The 20137-nt window shown below is 42.1% G+C and overlaps 1 protein-coding gene across 1 annotated transcript in view; it reads right to left on the reverse strand.

The window, feature by feature from the left end:
* USP13 (ubiquitin specific peptidase 13) overlaps positions 1–20137 on the reverse strand; it is a 107628-nt gene that overhangs the window by 40947 nt on the left and 46544 nt on the right. The window contains exons 7-10 of the mRNA XM_046658879.1: positions 13461–13555; positions 12192–12379; positions 7547–7618; positions 7091–7184 (exon numbers count right to left, since the gene is read on the reverse strand). Coding sequence (XP_046514835.1) covers positions 7091–7184; positions 7547–7618; positions 12192–12379; positions 13461–13555 — 449 coding nt within the window. The remainder of the gene's footprint in view (positions 1–7090; positions 7185–7546; positions 7619–12191; positions 12380–13460; positions 13556–20137) is intronic.

Below are 20137 nucleotides of genomic sequence, written 5' to 3' on the forward strand. Positions count from 1 at the left end.
GCCACGTTCCCCTCCTCTGAAGCCCAGAGAACTTGCTATGTGGGCCATCACTGGGCTCATGACACTAAGTGCCTCCTGCTCCCTTCAACTTGTAGCCTCTTCTGGCCCACCTGCTCAGTGTGACTGCAGTCCTTGACAGGCGGAGGCCAGGTCTCACACTTCGTTGAGGTCTCCTGGACATCCAGGTCAATGCTCAGGGTCTGGAGACCACGACAGGTGTGCAGAATCGCACAGTCAGATGCACCAGTTTATGGGAAAACCTATATTTATCTCCTGGCAGCCAAGGGCCTGCCCTACATATAAAATCTCTCCAATGAGCATGTTCTAAGCAATGGTGCTAATAAAACTCAGGTGAATTTTCCTGTCTTGCTGAAAATATATCTGGTCTCGTCATTCAATATTTACTGACAACCTACCTCGTGCAGAACACTATTGGGTATTCTGGCAGACAACAGAGGCAATGAGAGACAACACACGTAGCTATAAAAAATGTTGAGGAGCACTGCGGAGGACCTGAAACAGTGCTAGCAGCTCTCAGAGGAGAACTCCCCAAAGTAGCAGCATTTTGGCATCTGAGGACTTGGAACCTGTACATAAATGACCGACTTACACACACACATGGCTTCAGATGTACTTCCAGCGAAGACCAATTTACCCCTGACAATTAATTTTCCAACTGTATATACACTTCCTGAAAACTATGTAAAAGTGGTAACTTTCTTCACTCACAATACGGCTGTCTATCTACATAGTACCAGCCAACACACGCACACAATAATAATGCCTTATCATTGCATAATGCTAACATTTATTCATTCATTCAACAGATATTTACTGAGTGCTATAAAATGTCAGACACTATTCTAGGTACCTGGATGAATAATTACAAGGTGCCAGACACAGTTCTGAGCACTTTATATGTGTATATTGCTTAACTCACCCAACTTCATGAGGTGATTACTATTTTCATTATTTTCTCCACTTGACAGATGAGGAAACTGAGACAAAGAAGTGTCAAGTAACTGGCCCAAGATCACATAGCTAGAAAAGTCAGTTTCTCCCTCTCTCTCTGTCTCGCTCTCTCTCTGTGTCTCTCTCTCTCATCCTAATACTCTTCTTGCACACATGTGCCTAGTTCTCACCTCTGATGTCCCCGAATCCGTCCTACCAGTTGCTGAAATCAGAAGACAGTACGTCTTGGACTCTGGGTAAGCCCTCTCACACCCAAGCACCTCTGGGGCCAACAGGACAGGTCTGTGCAAGTCTTTCTCCACCCTCCACAGTGTAGAGGCACCAACTGGAATCAATCTTTTTGCATGGTGCATTTCTGTTTAGGCATTCACATAAGCACACACTCACTGCCTCCTGCTGATGGTGTTACTTCTTACAAGCCGTGCTTCGAGCGTGGTGTGGCTGCCAGTCCCCATCCAAGCAGCTGCTTTGAAAAGTTCAACGAGAGTAAACTCTGAAAAGATCACTGCTGCTCTGTGCCATCATGTGGTCATACAACCGGGAGAAGTTTCAGTAAAGACCCTGGTGAAGACCCTAGAAACAGCCCTGCGCTGGGATTGCCACCCAGCCTCACTCATGCCCCTCCCACGCCTCTTGTCTTTCTGTGCTCATTTCACTTCTTTGTTTTCCCTCGACTGATCTTTCTTAATCCTTTGTTCAACAGTCAAGCTATAGCCTGAGAATTATTGACCATCAAGATGTTACTTAAAAGTGTCCCAACCAGAGAGATGCTAGCCCTTCCTCTCCATGTCACACTCCAACTCCTGGCTGTCACAGCTGGATTTAGCTCAAACTTGGTTACTCCACACTCAACGTCTGATCATCAGCTGGCCCCGTCTGCCTGCACCCATGCCCCACACCTAGTCCATCTCTGATTTCAGAGGAGAGGTCTCACTAATTCCCACGCTCAGCTATCACTATAGTCACCTCATATTCAGTATATTAGAAAGTCAGGCTATAAACAACTGGAGGCTGAATCTAATTAGGCTTCCGGATCTAACTTCCAGCTTATGAGAAACACAAGCTAAACAACACCTCAAGGAAGCAATCTTTAGAGCAATCCTGGAGCAGAGGATCCTGCTCCTTCGACAAATCAATAGCTTGCAAAAAGAAAAGGAGGCGGACTTTAAAAAGATGTCCTTGATCCTGCAGGGAAGTCTGCACATGGACCGGTATTAGCTGGTACTGAGGTAACGTGGTTAATTTTGGTGGGGTGCTTCTAACTCTTCAAACAACTTTTAACATGATATTTATGTTAAAAGAAAAGAAGAAGGTATCCTAGTTCCAGCTGCATATTAACTATCTACAAGTGAAAAGGAGGATGACTGGATTTGGTGATAAAATACTGCAGGGAAGGGAGAGGAAAAGAAGGAAAGGAAAGAGATGAGTTTAGGGGGGATTGATGAGACCAAAGTGGCAGAATGGTGACTGCTGAAGCGACACATCAGTACATGGAGATTCATTAGACTTTGCGCTCTACTTTTCTGTATATTTACAAATTTAAATAATTTTTTTAAAGGCCAGGCTCTATATAAAGCAGTTACCCAAAAGAAACCAAAAAGTCAAAACAAGAACCAAAGAACTAACTCAAAGAAACCATGTTTCCTAGTGGGCAGTGGGGTCAGTGACATCACCTGAGCGTCCGCTATGGGCCTATCACCGCACAAGATGAAAGAAAAGACCAAAATTGACCAAGGGCCAGGCCTGCCTTGAGGAAGCACGCACTCTCTGAGAGCCAGCTCTCGGACGCCTGAAGCAACGGCCAGTCCTAACAACTAACTTTCTAAGGGGGAGCCCCAAACAGTTTCCAAAATAGCAAGCATGTAAGGAACCTGTCATATTCATAGGGTACTGTACTTACTTTCTCCGTCAGCAACTGCAAAACAGATCAGCTCAAATTAGAAGACTATGGTGTTCAGAATCTTTCCCAAATGCTTGCACAGACCTTTCTGGTGAACACTGCACCAAGAGGGCAGCCAGACTCTGCCCGTTCATAGCCCCTGAGCCTAACGCTTTAATTAATAAACAGGCAGCAAGATGGAGGCTTTGTATTACATCAGAGAAACACTTGTACAGATACTTACATTGGAAGACCACACGAACAAAAAAAGATAGACGCATCTCAGCTTGTCCCTAATACATAGGTGTATGGTGTTTGTTGAGTTAAACTTTTCACTTTAAACCATAAACCTTGGTCCTCTAGTTCCTAACCCAGGTCCACCCTTAATCTCCTAAGCTAAAGGAATAGATGGCATGCCCCAAGCTATTTTTTCATATTTCAAAAGGTAAGTTAGAAATATTATATTTGCCCAATCTAGGAAAATGGAGGTTAGTGAAAACAATATTATTACGTTTGGGGCTAAAATTACATCACTAAAGTAGAAGACTGGTTATCTCACGTGGATCAAAAACTGAGACTAGCAATTGCTCAGAACACAGGATTGTTTAAAACATGTTCTCTTCAAAAAGAGAAATAAATTATGGAGTATTCAACACTAAAATGTGTGAACACTGTCTTAGAATGCATAAAGATCAGGAATATATTTTTTAAAGAAGAAAAAGTGTTCTTTTATAGTGAGGAGATTTTATTTACTGTGGGTGCAATTTAATTTCAAAAATCAATTCAACAAGGGGCCGGCCTGGTGGTGCAGTGGCTAAGTTCGTGCACTCCACTTCAGCAGCCCAGGGTTTGCAGGTTTGGATCCCAGGCATGGACCTATCCACTCATCAAGCCATGCTGTGGCAGTGACCCACATACAAAATAGAGGAAGACTGGCACAGATGTTAACTCAGGGACAATCTTCCTCACCAAAAAAATAAAAATCAATTCAAGAAATTTATATAGAAATGGCAGTGCCCAAAATAAATACTGAAAATCTTTTTATAGATGAAAATGTATATTAAGCATGCATATATAAAACCTAGATTTTACCTTGGTCTGGAGAAGAAAAATTTAATACCAGGAAGTATACATTCTAGAAATGACCCAAGATGTGAGACAGAGGTAAGAAACTCAAGTTACTGGGTTACGTTGGAATTCTGCAAACTTCACACACCCCTTTTGTCATTCACTCACCACCATTCACACACTGAGGCACAGGGAGCAGGAACCAAGTGCTGGAACTACTGTCAGGGAAGTAGGATAGTGTAGTGGTCAAAAGCACAGACTCAGAAGTCAGTCTGCTGGCTGTAAATCCCAGCTCTGCCACTCCCTGGCTTTGTAACTTCAGGCAAGGTTTCTGTGCATCAGTTTCTGCATCAGTGAACATGCAGGATGAGCCTGGCCTTTCATAAGCTCTACGTAACACAGTTATTAGTATCACTGGTGGTAGTGGCCCTGTAAAAAGGCATTCCCACCACATGGCTCCCACCCCTCTCTTATGCTCTCTCCCCTCCACCACACATTCCTCTTGTAATCTATCCCTCTCTCTGCTTCAGCACATCTTCTTTCTCTTGGAGCACTTCAGGCTCATCTACAAGCCAGAAATGCCAGAGGCCTGGGACAAGACCACCTGACCAAGGGCCTATTGATACCAGAGAGAAGATTCTGACAAATTGCTTTCTCTGAAACCAAGTGCTGATGAAAATCCTGATGCCTCAAAAAGTAATTCCTTCCTCTGTGAAGGAGACTGGAGATTTTACTAAGAATTACTTGTCTGTTCAAATAACAGCTTGAAACTGACATCACTAGGGCCACAAAGAAAATCATATGGTCAATTCAAGTTCTATTTTGAATGTTAAAGGAGGCTTGTTGACACCTGGACCAAAGACTCCCTCATTCTCATTTCCCACCCAGCCAGACAGGCCTTCCCCTCCACTGCCAAGATACGCATCGCTCCACTGATCACATGCAGGGTTCTTTCTTCAAGACCACTAGATCATGGCACCTCTGAGTGGGAAAGGATTTTACAGATTATCTAGATCAAGGGTCACACACCCAAATACCCAGGGTACCTGCTGGATCACAAATCACAAAGGGACTGGAGCCAGCTGGGAACTGTGTGTCCTGTGTGAAGGGATGCTGCTCCTCAGCTTCAGGCAACTGCTATTATGGGCTGGGACTGCCATGTGTTTAAGAGAAGCTGGAAATTCAGATATTTGTGTGGGGGCCAAGCAAAACACACCTGCAGGCCAAATATGGACCAAATGTTGCCAGTTACGGACCCTGAGCCAGACAGAGCAGTGGTTCCCATCTACAAGCCTCAGACCTCTGGAACCACAGAGCTACTGCACAATGGTCCCTAAACCCAACGGCGAGGAGGGGGCAAGGGCCCCAAGCAGTCACTGTCCAAAGTTGAACAAATACGTGCCTTGCTCATCTAAGAACTTCCTTTTTCTAATGTAAAAAGATATTGTAATATTAACAAAACCAAATTTTACTTCTAAACATCGCTAAATGGATGAATTTGCATTTCACATTTTCTCAAGTGAGGAGATTCCAAAAGCACAACGGCAGCCATATAATGCACACAGATTTTATTTACATCAGAGAGGGGTCCTTCACTCTTGCAATATTCACAACCACCACCTAGACCAATTCCGCCAGGCAGAGACTGAAAGGGTACATGACTTGCCCGTGGTCCCACAGCTCCCTGCAGAGCCAGGGGAGAAAGCCAGGCTCCCAAATCCCAATCCAGTCTCCACCTTCTCCAACAGGGAGGGTGGGCTCCGCCTTAAGAGTGGCCTAAGAAGTGACAGCCTGGATGCCAACTCAGGATAAATGTGAGCAAAACAAAATTTTGGACCGTTTTCTTCACTAGCGCCTCTTCAAAGTTTCAGCGGAGCTCAGAGGCAGAAGCAGCCTGATAAGCTCAGACCTCAGCCCTACACCCAAACCATCTCCTCAGCTGCATCCCAGATGAGGGTCTTCCAGTCTCAGGTGGGTCAGGAACTCATGATCCTGCAATGCTGGATAACAAGGCAACCAGGGAACGTAAGGCTTCCTGCCCCACCGACACTCTGGTCTCCTGGTCTGGCTGTTCGGAAAGTCTGTATCCCTCTCCATCCTCCTCACAACCTACTCCCTTCTCCCCACTCCCCAACCCTGCCTCTGTATGTGCCCTTCATAATCTCCCTTCTCCTCTTTGCTCCATTTCCCCAGCTAACTGGCTTCATTAGGAAAAAGAGCAGATTCACTTTCCATTCTTGCTCTCAGTCTGCAGGCATTAGTTAAGGATAACTGACTTAAGGTAGGAGCACAGAGGTCAAACACTTGAGAAACAGAATTGAAAGAACATGCCCACTAAGTCAAGACAGGGTACTCTGAAGGCAGAGCAAGTGGGGCGTGAACTCCACTCAGGACATCTGCAGCAATGGGAGCCAAGGCCGCCAAAGACAGCTGTGTAAGCTGTGCACTGCACAACGCCAAGGGCACCACTCAGAAAGACTAGGTTGCAAGTAACACCCTCTGGAGTAGTGTAACAGAGCAGCCCAGGGAGGGGTCAGTAGCCCATCCTGCAGGCACGTGGAAATGCAAGTCTGACTATTAGGAGATAAAGCACATCTTTCAATTACGCTATCAATTAACAGGGACTGAATAGCCAACTGAGTTACTTATACTTGAGTGTGCTTACAAACTCCCCGCCAGCTGACCAAACATGAAGACTGCCCAGCCTTCACCAGAAATTCAGAATCCTCAGCTCTAAAGAAAGGTCTAGGAATCAGTGTGTTTATACCAACCAGCCTCTTGAGAAACTCTAGCCAACAAAGTTGAGGCTTAGGAGAAGAAAGACACCATAAGGGCCAAGATTGTATTACCAAGAGGAAAATGTTAATATTTTTATAAAGTTTATTCCTTCCATCTCAGCTGTATGTTAGGAAGAATACTGTTTCTGAAGACCCTTAATGATACAAATCACATGTAATCCATGAAATGACTGGCACTGGAAACCCAAACCGTGGCTATTACTTACCACAATTTTTAGTAGCATGCAGACAGACACCCTAGACTCTGAAATCCAACAGCTATTCTGCCAACTCGCTAAATTGACGGCACCACTTGCCAAATCAGAGGAAATCCACGTTCTAGCTGGTAAAGGTCCCTCCCACACATCAACGTGGCCACCACCCGGACACATACCTTGTGTTCCTCCTTCATCACCTGTTCTATGAGTTCAGATTTCACCGGAGGTTTCGAATACTGGCCTGAGAGAAGGCCGTGTCCTAACTTAGTCCTGGACGGGAGGGAGAAACAAAAACAAAAGGTCATTGTTGCTTCCCCTTAGAGATGCTAAAATTACCTACGCATTTCAATAATTGCAGCTGCTTTTAGGTGGAACATTTTATCTCAATTTCTCACAAATAACTTATTTATTTGATTCAGCTCAATACTGATTCCATTTTCAAATTTTCCTCAGTACTTTATAATTTTATTAATTTCTTTCTTCTTGTAAAAGTAACACACGCTCACTTTAGAACACTTTAAAAATACAGAAAATGAAGAAAAGAGAACTGCCTTTAATTCTGCAACCCAGAGATAACCAATATGAACACTTTATTGGATACTTTTCTAAACAAACTACAATTGGGCACTTACATCTGTGTGTTGAAATCTTGTGTTGGATCTAAAGGAGAGTAGTCAAATATTCTTGGAAGATTTCCTACATACCTAGGAAATGAGAAGTGACAGTCAAAACATAGGAACTAAGAGGAGATCAGAACCAAAATGAGCCATCATCCTAGCTCAGACCTCCTTGCCTTTCTGTCAAAATTAAATCATCCACTGAAGAAATGTTTTTCCTGAGCTCCTACCTCTGCCGCCATATTCACGGACCTCCCTAAAATGTTCACGCTTCTATCAGCGGGTCCCAACCCTGGGTGCAAGTTAGAATTCCCCAGAGAGTTTCCTGAAAAAATACGAAAGCCAGAGTCACTCCCAGATGTTCTGATTTCATGGCTGAGGGTGAGGCCTGGGATTTGGAATCTTTTATAAGTTCCCCAAGTGATTCTAACATGTCGCCAGAGTCAAGAAGCACTGGCTTCTGCCATTGCAACTGCCATCTCAAACATAAACGGTGAGGTCAGGGGTTGTTCAATCACACCAAAGTGAATAACGACGACACAGCAGTGACAACTACCGTTTCTTGAGGGTTTCCTATATCACCTGGTTGAGTCTTCAGTACAATCATAAGAGGAAAAGATTATTATCGTTACTCCATTTGAAAGATGAGAAAATAGGGATGCAAAATCATTAGGTACCTTCTGAAGTCACCCAGAGAGTGTGTGATGAAGCCCAGAGTGGACCCAGGCAGCTTGGCTCCAAAGCCACGCTCTGAACCACTCTGCCGGCTGTACCTGCCTTGTCCACGATCCCTTGAGCAGCCCACAACTCCTCTTTCTGACCAGTTTATCCCGACAGAGCAGCGCTAACTTTAACCACCCATCTCTAATCTCAACGTACAATCATTCCTCTCACTTCCAAAGTTCATTTCCTATTTCAGGCTCTCTGCTTTGTGCTGTTGATCTTTCCCTCTTCAGGCTTTGAAGTTCTAAGCCTGAAAGCTCGAGGAAGAAGAATCCAGAAGCAGATCCCTTTCCCTGGCCCGTCATGCACTCTGCTCTGCCCACTTCTCTGACCTCATTCCCATCACTCTCCCTCAGCCCACACTGCCCCGGCCATTTGCCCTTCCTGCTGCCCCGGGGCACGCCAAGCTCACTCCTGATTCAAGGTCATGCCATCTGCTTCTGATTCAAGGTCATGCCGTCTGCTGTCCCGTTCCTGGAATGCTCTCCCCATGGATCCTTGCTCCTTCTCAGGTCAGGTTAAAAGAAATCTTCCACCCTTCCTAATTCCCTATCACCTGAGCCTGGCTGACCTTCCCCTTGGCATGCATCACTACTTGCAATTACATAATTTATCTATGTTCTTGTTTATTATCTCTCTCTGGAGATTACATACTAGAATCTAATCTCCCTGAAGACAGACTTTATCTAAATCACTGCATCTCCAGCACTAGAACAGCATCCGACCTGTAGAAGGCACTCAATAAATATTTGTTGAATAAATACACTCATATTGTGTAATCACATAACCAATTTCTATAACTGACTACCTATAACCCAACAGAAAAGGCATCATACAACAAAGCTTTACCAGAAAACCATGACACACTTGTAGTTAGCAATGACCTGTAATCGGATCCCTCAACTACTAGAAATTTCTAGGCACCTGTTCTCTACAAACTCAGAATTCGTATCCCAGATTATGTACCTACATCAAAATTACCAGAGCACGCTTCTCAGGGACAGTCCCATTCAAACAGCTTTTAGATGTCACCAGGACAACAATTGCATCTAGAAATTTTCAATCGACCAAGAGCCAATAATAGATAAACAAAACTTCGGAACCAAATTACTCAGAACCATATGCTGCACTGAAGAATTCTTAACAATACACAACATGATGAACTCATTAGCTCTCTTACAATCTAGCCTTTATCAGATTTCAAAACCTGACAGGACAAAAAAACTCACTGGGAAGGCGAGTATTAGGGAAAGGCTTATGCTTTCAAGAAAGATTGGTGGAGAAAAATAAAGTTAAAGGGGATAATCTTTGATGTCAGAAATGTCCACCTTGCTAGCAATTTATATGCCTTTTCCAATTGATGAGGCATATCCTCCATTACGACAAAATTAAATTAAAAGGCGGAAGTAATGTTAGATAATTTTTAAAATACTTATTATGCTTTTAGTTTGTAATCCAGTGTTTCTTAAAAAAAAATGTAGTTTTGCTATCTGACAATCCATCTCAGTTGTCATTCAATTTGTACACTTGTTTATTTAGATTTGATCCTCATCAGAATTATTCTGAAATGGAAACTGGGTTCAGGTGGCAGACAGGGTATCAAGGAGTCAGGTCGACGTTCCCGAATTACACTGTGGTTGTGCGTAAGTTATTTAATCTTTCTGTGAGTCACCCTTTCTACTTGCAAAATGGAGACGCTGCTCCTGGAACTCCACTGAGTTAGGCCCGTGGGGAGAGAGGAGTTTAAAGAGCAAGTACCTCAGGCCAGTGATATTTGGTAAAAGAAAGAAAACACTGAGGAGGAGTATGAATAATAAGCTGCTCATGCTCTAATATATACAGTAAATGTTTAGAAAATAGAAATATAAAATACTCGATAAAATAAAATTCTAAAACTCTTGAAACAAGACTGAGGTGAGAAATTCATATCATAAATCCAAAACACGGTGAGGAGGTACATTTTTTCACTGAAGAAAAAATTCAGAAAGGTAATTGTTCATCAAACTTTGGTGTATAGAAAGAATTTTCAAAAACTATAGACTATAAAGCACTAAAAATGTGTTGGGCTTTGTAACAAAAGAATACAAGTTTCTTCCATTCTAGTTTAAAACAAATAATAATTATACAACATCTACCATAAGAACTTTCCTTTAAGATTTTTTTAAAAAACTTGGAGCATGAGACACATAAGATGAAGCTACACTGTTCCCCACATGACAATACAAGTATGCGACAAGGATAAGAATGTATTTAAAAAATACAGTGCATGACACATACCTTTGAAAAGGTTTTCCCATCTCAGAGCTTCAAATTTGTTCTTCCTTCTGTCCCAAACCCTCTGTCCCCACTTTGCCTGTACATCAGGCAAGGTGCATGTCCTTTCTTCAAAGGGCCTCTCTGACCACTTCCTTTTCCTTCAGGGAATCTACCATGTTTATAACCATGCAGTTGTTCCTAAGATTATTTATTTAATGTCTGTTTCCCCAAGTGGGGCCAGGCACCATGTCCTTTTGATTACCACTGAACCCAGCACACTGCTGAGCACAGTAGAACCTACTCTTTATTGGCTGGATAAAAAAATGAAAACTAGACATGGAAAACTGGCCATAAATTCCCAAAGCCAGAAAACAGTAAGAGGTAAGTCTTCAATACCAAGAGGAAAGAAAAGCATTATCTGATACACTTTTTATTAACCACCAGTAAAGCTATTAGCATTTCAACTCCACATGGATAAAAAACTGTCCTGTGCTATTCTTAGTGTCCTGTCTACCCATCCGTCTGTCTTACCACATGTGTGTCCCACTCCATACTCAAACCAAGGTGGAAACCTACCCACTCTGGAAAATACCAGAGACTATTTCCTAAATTTAGGCAGAGGCTGTCCATAAGTGTACCAGTGCAGCTCCCAGTTTCTGTGGCTCCCTGTCCTAAGCATGGGCTAAGGAAGAAAATGCCACAGACACAGCTACTCTGCCCCTAGGTGTGGAAGAAGGCAGCCTAGTGCATGCCCAGTTAGGAAGTGCACCAGTGCCTCCCAATTACCTACGGTGAATGGCCAGCTTTTTTGTCTGTTTCAACTAATACAGATGATACCTTTAAAAAATACAACATAGGGGCAGGTCCCATGGCCGAGTGGTTAAGTTCGCGGGTGCTCCGCTGCGGCAGCCCGGGGTTTTGCCGGTTCCATTCAGATCCTGGGCATGGACATGGCACCGCCCATCAAGCCACATTGAGTCGGCACCCCATATGCCACAACTAGAAGGACCCACAACTAAAAACATACAACGATGTACTGGGGGACTTTGGGGAGAAAAAGGAAAAATAAAATCTTTAAAAAGTAAAAAAATTTAAAATATAACATGAATAAATTATTGGAAAACTGAAATGCCAGTTATAAAACATGGCAATGTCAAATTGCTACAAAAATTTCTAAACGTTCACTCTCAATTTCCATACTTAAGTCATTGCAGATCCATAACCAGCAGTCCAAGACCAGCACCAGTCTGTGAACCACATTTTGAGTAGCAAAAAATTAAAGTCTAAATCTAAGAAACTCCACTCACCAAGAGGACAACATCGACCAAATGGATCACTGAATCTCGCCTAGCGCATCTATAGGAAGGGATTTGGCAGGCTTGCTGTGAAGATTAATGATTAATACCTTCTTGGCATGGAGAGTGATGGTCTAAAAATGGAAGCCACTATTAATATGACAAACCCCCACAGGAGGCTTTTCAGCGACAAAGCTTTCCTTATCTCACTTGATTTCCGTAACACTTGACAAGTGTTCTCACCCGGTTTCAGTGCAAGAAGTCACACCACAGATGATGTGGTGAAATGTCCTGCAGCTGATGAAGATGGGCTTCCCCAGCACCTGTGAGTGGAGTGGACATGGAAGGGATAAGGGCAGTGCTGAGCGCCCCGGGGGGTAACTTACGCCCTCTGGAATTCTGGGATGCTGAAGATGGCCTGCATGACAGAACTGAGATAGCAGCTGTTCCCCAGGTTCTTGAGACCCGTGTATCCAGGGCCATACATGGGCTTCAGCTTCGTCCCCGTCTCCTGGATCACTTCCCACTCGCTGACACGAGGCTTGATGTCATTGTCCCGGAGCCCATTCTCTGTCTGGGGCAAAGTCGGTGAAGAAAAACAACTTTAGCTGTGACTATCATTCACAGATTATGTCCCATGAATGATTTCTAACAGCAATGGATGTTTCTTCCTTTTTTCCCAATTAAACAGAGAAATAAACCGCTTAATTAAAAGAGACTGAGATGGTAATGGTTACACAACAGCATAGATGTACTCAACGTCACCGAATTGTACACTTAAAAGGGGTTAAAATGATAAATTTTGTCATGTATATCTTACTACAATAAAAAAAAAACCTCACATTTTAAAGATTTGAAAATAAAAGAAAGAGAGATTGAGTGGAAAGGAGCTAGGAGGAGGAAGAAAGACAAAAAAGAATTGAAAAAAAGAAGCAAGTAGAATAATTTCAAGGGAAGATACAACACAGCAAACAACAAGGCAAGGCAGTTGGAGGGGAAAGTGGAATCAAAGCATGGGGCTCGGGAGTGCCTCAAAATAGGAGGGAGGGCTACAGAAGAGCAGAGAAAATAAGTGAAAAAGTGACACGAGCGAGAAAGAGGAGAACATGAGGAGAGGGAGACGGCCCAGCTGGGAGGAGAGGACAAAAACAAAGTAGGCACATTTCACCAGCTCAGCATAGGGACAAATCTTACATAGTCAGGATATCAGCTTGAGAACACAATACTAAAGCAAGCAAAGCTTTTCCATCAGCAATAATACGTCGGCTTACTCTTTCCACCCCCTGGGAGCTCTGCCTCCCTTCATAAATTAATTACAGTGATGGTGGTCACAGAAATTTTAAAGGTCATCTTCCCACATCTTCTCCCTTTAGTGGACAAAGAGGGATTCATGCAACTCTCCATCCAAGGAGACAGAAATGTTGTACGTAAACTCCAAAACAAAATGATACTTGATGGGTGCCATCTGTATTACAACATAAAAACACCTAAGCTGGTAACCAAAAGAAAATGCTAATTAACTAAATTCAAGACATAAATGCAAACATTAAAACCTATAAACCTATAAAATGAAGATTGGTGTTGAAGGAATTAGATATTAAATAAACCAGTTTCCTCCCTGCAAGGGGGGAATAGACAAAAGTAGGTCTTCTCACCCCGTGCATGTGAAGCATATCAATTCCAAAATGCGCTAAGTGCTTGGCCAAATGAGGATCCAAAACGGGTTCCTCTTCTTGAAAAGAATAAACATCTAGAGGGTGAAGAGAAAAGAACACTGAGATCTGTAATTAAGCATTCAATAGTCAACATGTATTTATTGAGCTCCTATTATGCAACGGACTGGTACCCAACAGGCTTTGTACGAATGAACAAAACCAGCAGAACCATCTTGTGAGTTACATTCAACTGGAGGAAAGACAGATGAGAAACAATAAACAAAATAAATAGGAATTTTCTGTAAATATACCCATATATCAATTCTTTTGACATTTTAAGAAGTAATAAAAAAAAGTTTTCTGAAACAAGAAAATAAAAGAGCAGTGCCTAAAGTTAAAATAACTTAAAACTAGACAAATGTAAATGTTTAACACTTGATTTTTCTAACGAAAACAACAGTGGCATAACTAGAAGTTCAGGAGGTCAGAAGGGTGAGGAAAGAAAAGGGTGACATGGTCTGCCAATGGCAGGGAGGACCTAGAAGGGAACACACAGGCCCTCAGAGGCAGCTGAATGGCTGGACTTGGGTGTTAGGTCCAGGACAAAGCAAAATGCTGCCACTGGAACCCTCTATGGTCTCAGCCTTACCAGCTCACCAATGTCCACCTCCACCTGCCTCCTCAGCCTTCCCTTCCTCCGTTAGTGCTCACCCCTCACAGAGCTGGAGAGGGATTCGTGAAGACTGTGTACTGTTTCCTAAATGTGTCCACTTCGTAGCACACACAGAAAATGATGCGACTTCTGGCACAGCAGGGTAATAGAGGAGGCTTCAGTCGCCCCGGGCCCTGCCCCCCTGCCCCAGGACTTGAGGGGTGGGCATCTTGGCCTCCCTGGTAACCCACTCAGGGTGCGCTAGTGTTGGGAAGCTCTGTGCCAAGGTGGGCAGCTTCTCTCCTCAGAATTCTAATATCCCGCCCGACAACAGAATGCTTTAGACCAAACCTGGCTTCTCAAAGTGTGGTGTACAGACTTGAAGCAGCGGTAAGAGTGTGAGAAACGCAGAACCCGGGCCCCACCCCAAACCTACTGAATGAGCATCTGCCTTTAACAACACCCCCAGGTGCACAGCAAAGTCTGAGAAGCACTGCATAGAGTTTTCAAAGCTATCTGATCACCGCCTTATCTGTCCTCAGAGTAGTGCAACGTGGGAGAAGGAAGAGACATCTTCAGGCCATTTTGCAAATGAGGAAGAAAGGTTCAGAAAGGTTCAATCTTTTGCCTCAAACCTAACAGGTGGCCTAGAACCCAGGTCTTCTGACTCCCAGCCCAGTCCTTTTCCCTTTACACCAGACTATTTCCTTAGATCTCTCAGGAGACCAATAGACTTGGTGAGGCACCATCCTAGGCCCTTAACAGGAATGGAGAGTCAAACCCACAATTTCTTCATTCCTAAATTTGAAAAATAAAACCTACTAAAAGGAAAATGGATATAAAGATATCATTCTTTAGGACAGTAAAAGATAAGACTGTCCATGGACTTTCCTGCTCTTTGGAGCATCAGCAGGAGGAAAAAAAGAAAAAAGTAATATATAGGAACTCTGGTAACCTTCTGACCCAAATCCAGATACAAGGAGATACTGCCACCCAAAGGAAGTCAGTCTTTGTGTTATTAACAGATTAAACATTGTATAGCTTTCTCCTCTACCTTGCTTCCCCTGGGGGCTCACTTTAACTGGTGGATAGCAGCCTTCGTCTATATTCTTTTTTAAATATAATTCAGTGCTCTCAAAAGCACAAACAAAAGACGAAATCCCCAGCCCAATGAAGAAGAAATTTCCAAAAAGTTTAAACACTTTTAAGCATCAAAAATCTTTGAACGAATAACTTGAAACAAATACATCAACAATATTTTCAATCCATGAGAAGTGACACAAGCAAATACCATTCAAACACTGACTGGAAGGTGAAAGAGACACTTCCTAGGCACTTTAACTTTGGTTATTATTAACTAGTGAGATAGTTTTGAAAATTTAACTCATTATCAGAGCCTACTAGAAAATAATAAAATTGCTAGAATTGTACCACTGGCATTGGCCTAGGATTTTGAGATAAGTGAAGGTCACGCAGCACGCTGCAGTTCTTAACCTGTTAGGTTCTCGCCACATGGAGAAATTAACATTTCCTATTTCCAGTCATCAACCGCTCCAAAGATACAAAATGATTCGGTCAGACACAATGGTTATTTCTTAGCCCAATGACAGAAACAGATTGGTGAGTAACACTCAAGAAATCTAAAAATGAATGGTGATCCCTTAAACTTGGCAATCATGAAGAATTTATAAATGACATGCAGTCATAGGAAAAAAATTTGAAGTAGACTCAGGGCCTGAAAACACTGCCTTATGCATTTTTCATAGGGAAATTCATTCATCTCCAACCTCAGCTTAGCAAAGTCAAGTCTTAGCTCAAAAATTACTATAGCAAATAAGCATTGCCTGACAAGTGTCACCCTCCCCAATCCCCAACCCGGCTTCAACCCTGGAGGCAAGAAGCACAGTTAGGGAGTTCACGGAGGGATCCTCCCAGGAATAGCCCAAGCAGCATTTCAGGAGTAACGACATTCACTTTAGAAGGAAACCAGTCATCGTTCCATTTCAAGTTAAATGACTAGTTAAACCACGGAGAGCATGGAGAGATCCACACCAGGGAACAGATAAAAGTTTTAGAGCATGAACAACCCATTGATGTGATAAGCATGTTAGAAAACAGTACATGCAACAAGTCTCCAAATTAACTAAAGAAAAGTTAGAGAATAGAGCTGAGACTAAGACTGAGACCAAGACTGAGAATCTGTAAGGAATTATATGAAAATAGTAATAATTTCATATCTCTGAATGGGAAGATTTATTTTCTGTTTTTTTTCTTTTCTATTTTTTCCAAATTTATTCTATTTTGATTGAAAAAATTGTTTTATAAGTAATTCCTAAAGATTAAAATGATTCTATTGGATGAAACGCCATTAGGTCTGATGTACCAATGGTCTTCCTTGTTCATCCACATGCATTCACTCACTCACTCACTCACTCACTCATTCGTTCATTCACTCATTCATTCATTGTCTCAACAAATATTTACTTAACACCAAATGTATATAGACACTAAGGATATAATGTTAAATGACATAAGTAAGGTCTGCCCTCATACGTTTAAACTTTACTACTTCCAATAGTCTTAGAAGAAATGCTGGTTTGGTGTAAAAGGACCTAACAGACATCTTCTTGGCTATGGTTTAGTCATGTCACTTCAGGATCTCTTCCTAAGCCCCAGAAAATGGCAGAACTCCAAATCCTGCCCTCAGATTCCCACACAGGAAAGCAGAGCGGGGAGAGAAAGGCAACATGTACCTCAACAAGCTCTTGTGTTTAGAAAAAGAAACAAAACCAGGGTAGCTGGCTTCGCGGCTCTGTTCTCACAGCTCAAGTGGAGAGAAAAACAGAACTCTTGGTCAAACACCAAGTCTTAAGTCAGAGAGGAAAGGACAAGGAAAGGTTCTTAGAGTAAGTGCTGGTCCGTCCACCCCAACTGCATCTCTCCACCGTGAGTTCATATTTGTGTGCCTAACAGACCATCTGCCACAGACAGGAAAAGAAGAGGAATGAGAGAATGCTCCAGCAATTACTAGAAAAATAAACACAAAATGAATGAGGTCAGAAGCATGTACCATCAGCTTAGCAACTGTAACTCCCAGGCCTGACAAAACCTAAACTTTCGTCAGGAAAGGAAAACAAGTAAGAGCAAAAAGACGTCAGTAAAATAGAAAAAAGGTGAATCAGAGGAGCAAATTTTGCTGGTGTGTCTTCCTCCATCTGTTTACCCCACAAGTATTTACTGAACACCTACTATGTGTGAGGGGCTATGCTAGATATAACAGACTACAACAAACGTGGCACTTGGGACTTGCTGTCTGAAGTGACCACCATTAAACAGTTACAGGATCTTGTGAAAAGTGTTACGATAGAGCAGAACGAGGTGCTACAGAGGGACACAGGAGCGGCACAAGGCAGGTCAAACTAAAATGAAGCAGTCCGTGCCCTGATTCCAAACCCTTGGGCTATGAGAAATTCAGGGGAGCTCACGCCCAGGTCAAGGGTGAAGATGACCAAAGAAGAAAGACCACCTTGAGATGCTATTGAGCTGGTGGAGGGGCAGCCAATTCCCAGCTGTGGGATAGGCAATTTCACAGCTGCCTTGGGCATCTCTGGAAGGCTCTCACACAATCACCACGGCAATGAGACATCCTCTTAGGTAAACTAGCTTCCACAATGGAAGAATAAAACCCCCTCTCCTGCCTCCATACCCCTCACTGCCTTCCCACCCAGAACCTCAGCCTTTCTCTGCCACTCCAACGTCTCTCCGCCCACAGAGGAAAGCTTTTTATGTGTTTGTTTGTATGGTGATCTGTTCCTTGGTTTGTTTGTTGCTGTACCCATGGGGACCCAGATTGGAATTTGATATGGGGCCCATTTTTACTACACATGCCACTACAATGGCCTAGCCTGGGGGATCGGGGCTTTTTGAAAGAACTACTTCTAATTTGAGATCTCAAGATGAGCAGGATTTCTCACTGAGCAGGTATATGCTTGTTGGGGAGAAGGAAACCAGGATGACTGGATCACACTGCCATTAAATATTTGAGTCCACAAACTGCTTGGATTCCACGTTCACTAAGCAATATTCTAAATATAATTCAGCTTCCCACAGGGAAGGAATGTACTGGTCAAGCTGACATAAACATCACACTTACAGGCAGTTGTGGTTCTCATTATAAACTAAAAAATAAACACTCCGACTTTGAGACTTTGTCTCTTGTGAGCTGAATTACCCTCAGTGAGCCTAGCGAGTATGGAAGAGGGGACCCTCGACTGTGGTGCCTTCACCAGGAGGTGGCCACGTCGACCACAGTCAGAGGGCACTGTCACCTCCTGAGCCTCAATATCCACAAGGCTCATCATCACATATTTAAGGAAACTTATGCATGTTTTCAATTAACTTATCTGGCCTTTAAATAATCAAGAAGTTACAGCTAGCAATCTATTAAACAGATTTAAAAGAAATGAAAATTGAACTGATGCAGCCCATAAACTAACATGAAATGATAATTAGACTGAAAATAATCATTTGTGTTAAAATCCATTCTGCATAACATAAGCAGGAATCAAATTCTGATCTTTTTTGCAAAAAGTGAACATTATTTCAGCTAAATGAATTCAAGAACCCTTATCAGGGAATGCACCATCTGCACTGTTGTTGCCAATGTCTTATGCTTTCTATGATTGAAACAGGAGTATTTATTCAAATACTCTCATTTATTCAAATAAGAAAAACCTTAAAAGTTCTCCCTTCTTTATAAAAAAAAAAAAAAACCCTTAACTATGGCAGATAATGGGTCAATATTCTTAATAGCTAAAGAGTTCTTAAAAACCAATAAGAAACATAACAGCAGCTAGAAAATCACACAAAGAAATTCACAAAAAGAACTACAAATGGCCAAGAATACCATGAAAAATATTCAGCCTCACAAGTCAAGCAAATTAAAACAAGATACCAAATTAGCAATGGTTTTTAAAAAGCTCTAAAACCCAAAGTTGTCAAAGATTTGTTGAAATGGGTACTCTCATACACAGCTGGTGGGAATGTAAATTACTATAACTATTTAAAAGAGAAACTGAAAATTTAAAAGGTTCAGGATTTTGTTTGTAGGAATTTATCCTAAAGAAATGATTAGACAAACATGCAAAGATTTGAATATGTACAAGGATTTTCATCAGTATGGCAAAAAAAATTGCTAAAAACTCACAGAGGAATAGTGAAATGATTTATGAAACTATCATGAAGAATATTTAATGACAGAAATATAATTAATGTTAAATACAGAAAACAAGGAATAAAACTTTATACAGTGTGACCTACTTTTTGTAAAAATGTGGGGCCGGGGGAGGGTTTTTGTATAAGAACTGATCAAGCCCTTAAAAAAGAAAAACGACTGAAAGGAAATAGCCAAATTGTTAGAAGTGATTTGTCTGGAGTGTGGTATTACTAGTGATTTTTATTTATTTACTTCTCTAAACTTTCCTCTCTGTTTTCTAAACATGTTACATTGAACATCTGTTTCTTGAATAATCAAGGGGCTAATATAAAACTCCTTCCTTAAGTTGAAAGGAAAGAAACTTCTGATGGACTCTAAACCACGATTTGAAAATGTTTCCCACCAGAAAAAAGGCTTCTGGAAAATTAAAGATACATAGAGAACAGAATTAATCCATCCCTCTATTATTAGTATATATTCACATAGAATCTAATTATTTACATACCTATATACAAGTTGGTTCATTTAACAAAAGTACTTGTGCATACTATGTGTGAGATTTTGTAGGGAACCCAAAGATGCATAAGACATAGCCTTGCCTTCAAATAACGGACATTTTAAAACCAAGCCACATATACAAATAGTTGTTGTCTTGGACAAGCTGTTCTGAGAGCTGGACTTCTAACAACTGGTCTTATCAAAGCACTACATAAGGCAGAATAGAAAGTAGAAATACCTGAATTATTCTCCCCTTGTTACTTTTACCCAGGAGAATTCCTACACTGCAAACCCTTCTCTCTGTAGCCCCTA

This window comes from Equus quagga, chromosome 4 (genome assembly GCF_021613505.1).
Source record: "Equus quagga isolate Etosha38 chromosome 4, UCLA_HA_Equagga_1.0, whole genome shotgun sequence".
Taxonomy (NCBI): Eukaryota; Metazoa; Chordata; class Mammalia; order Perissodactyla; family Equidae; genus Equus; species Equus quagga.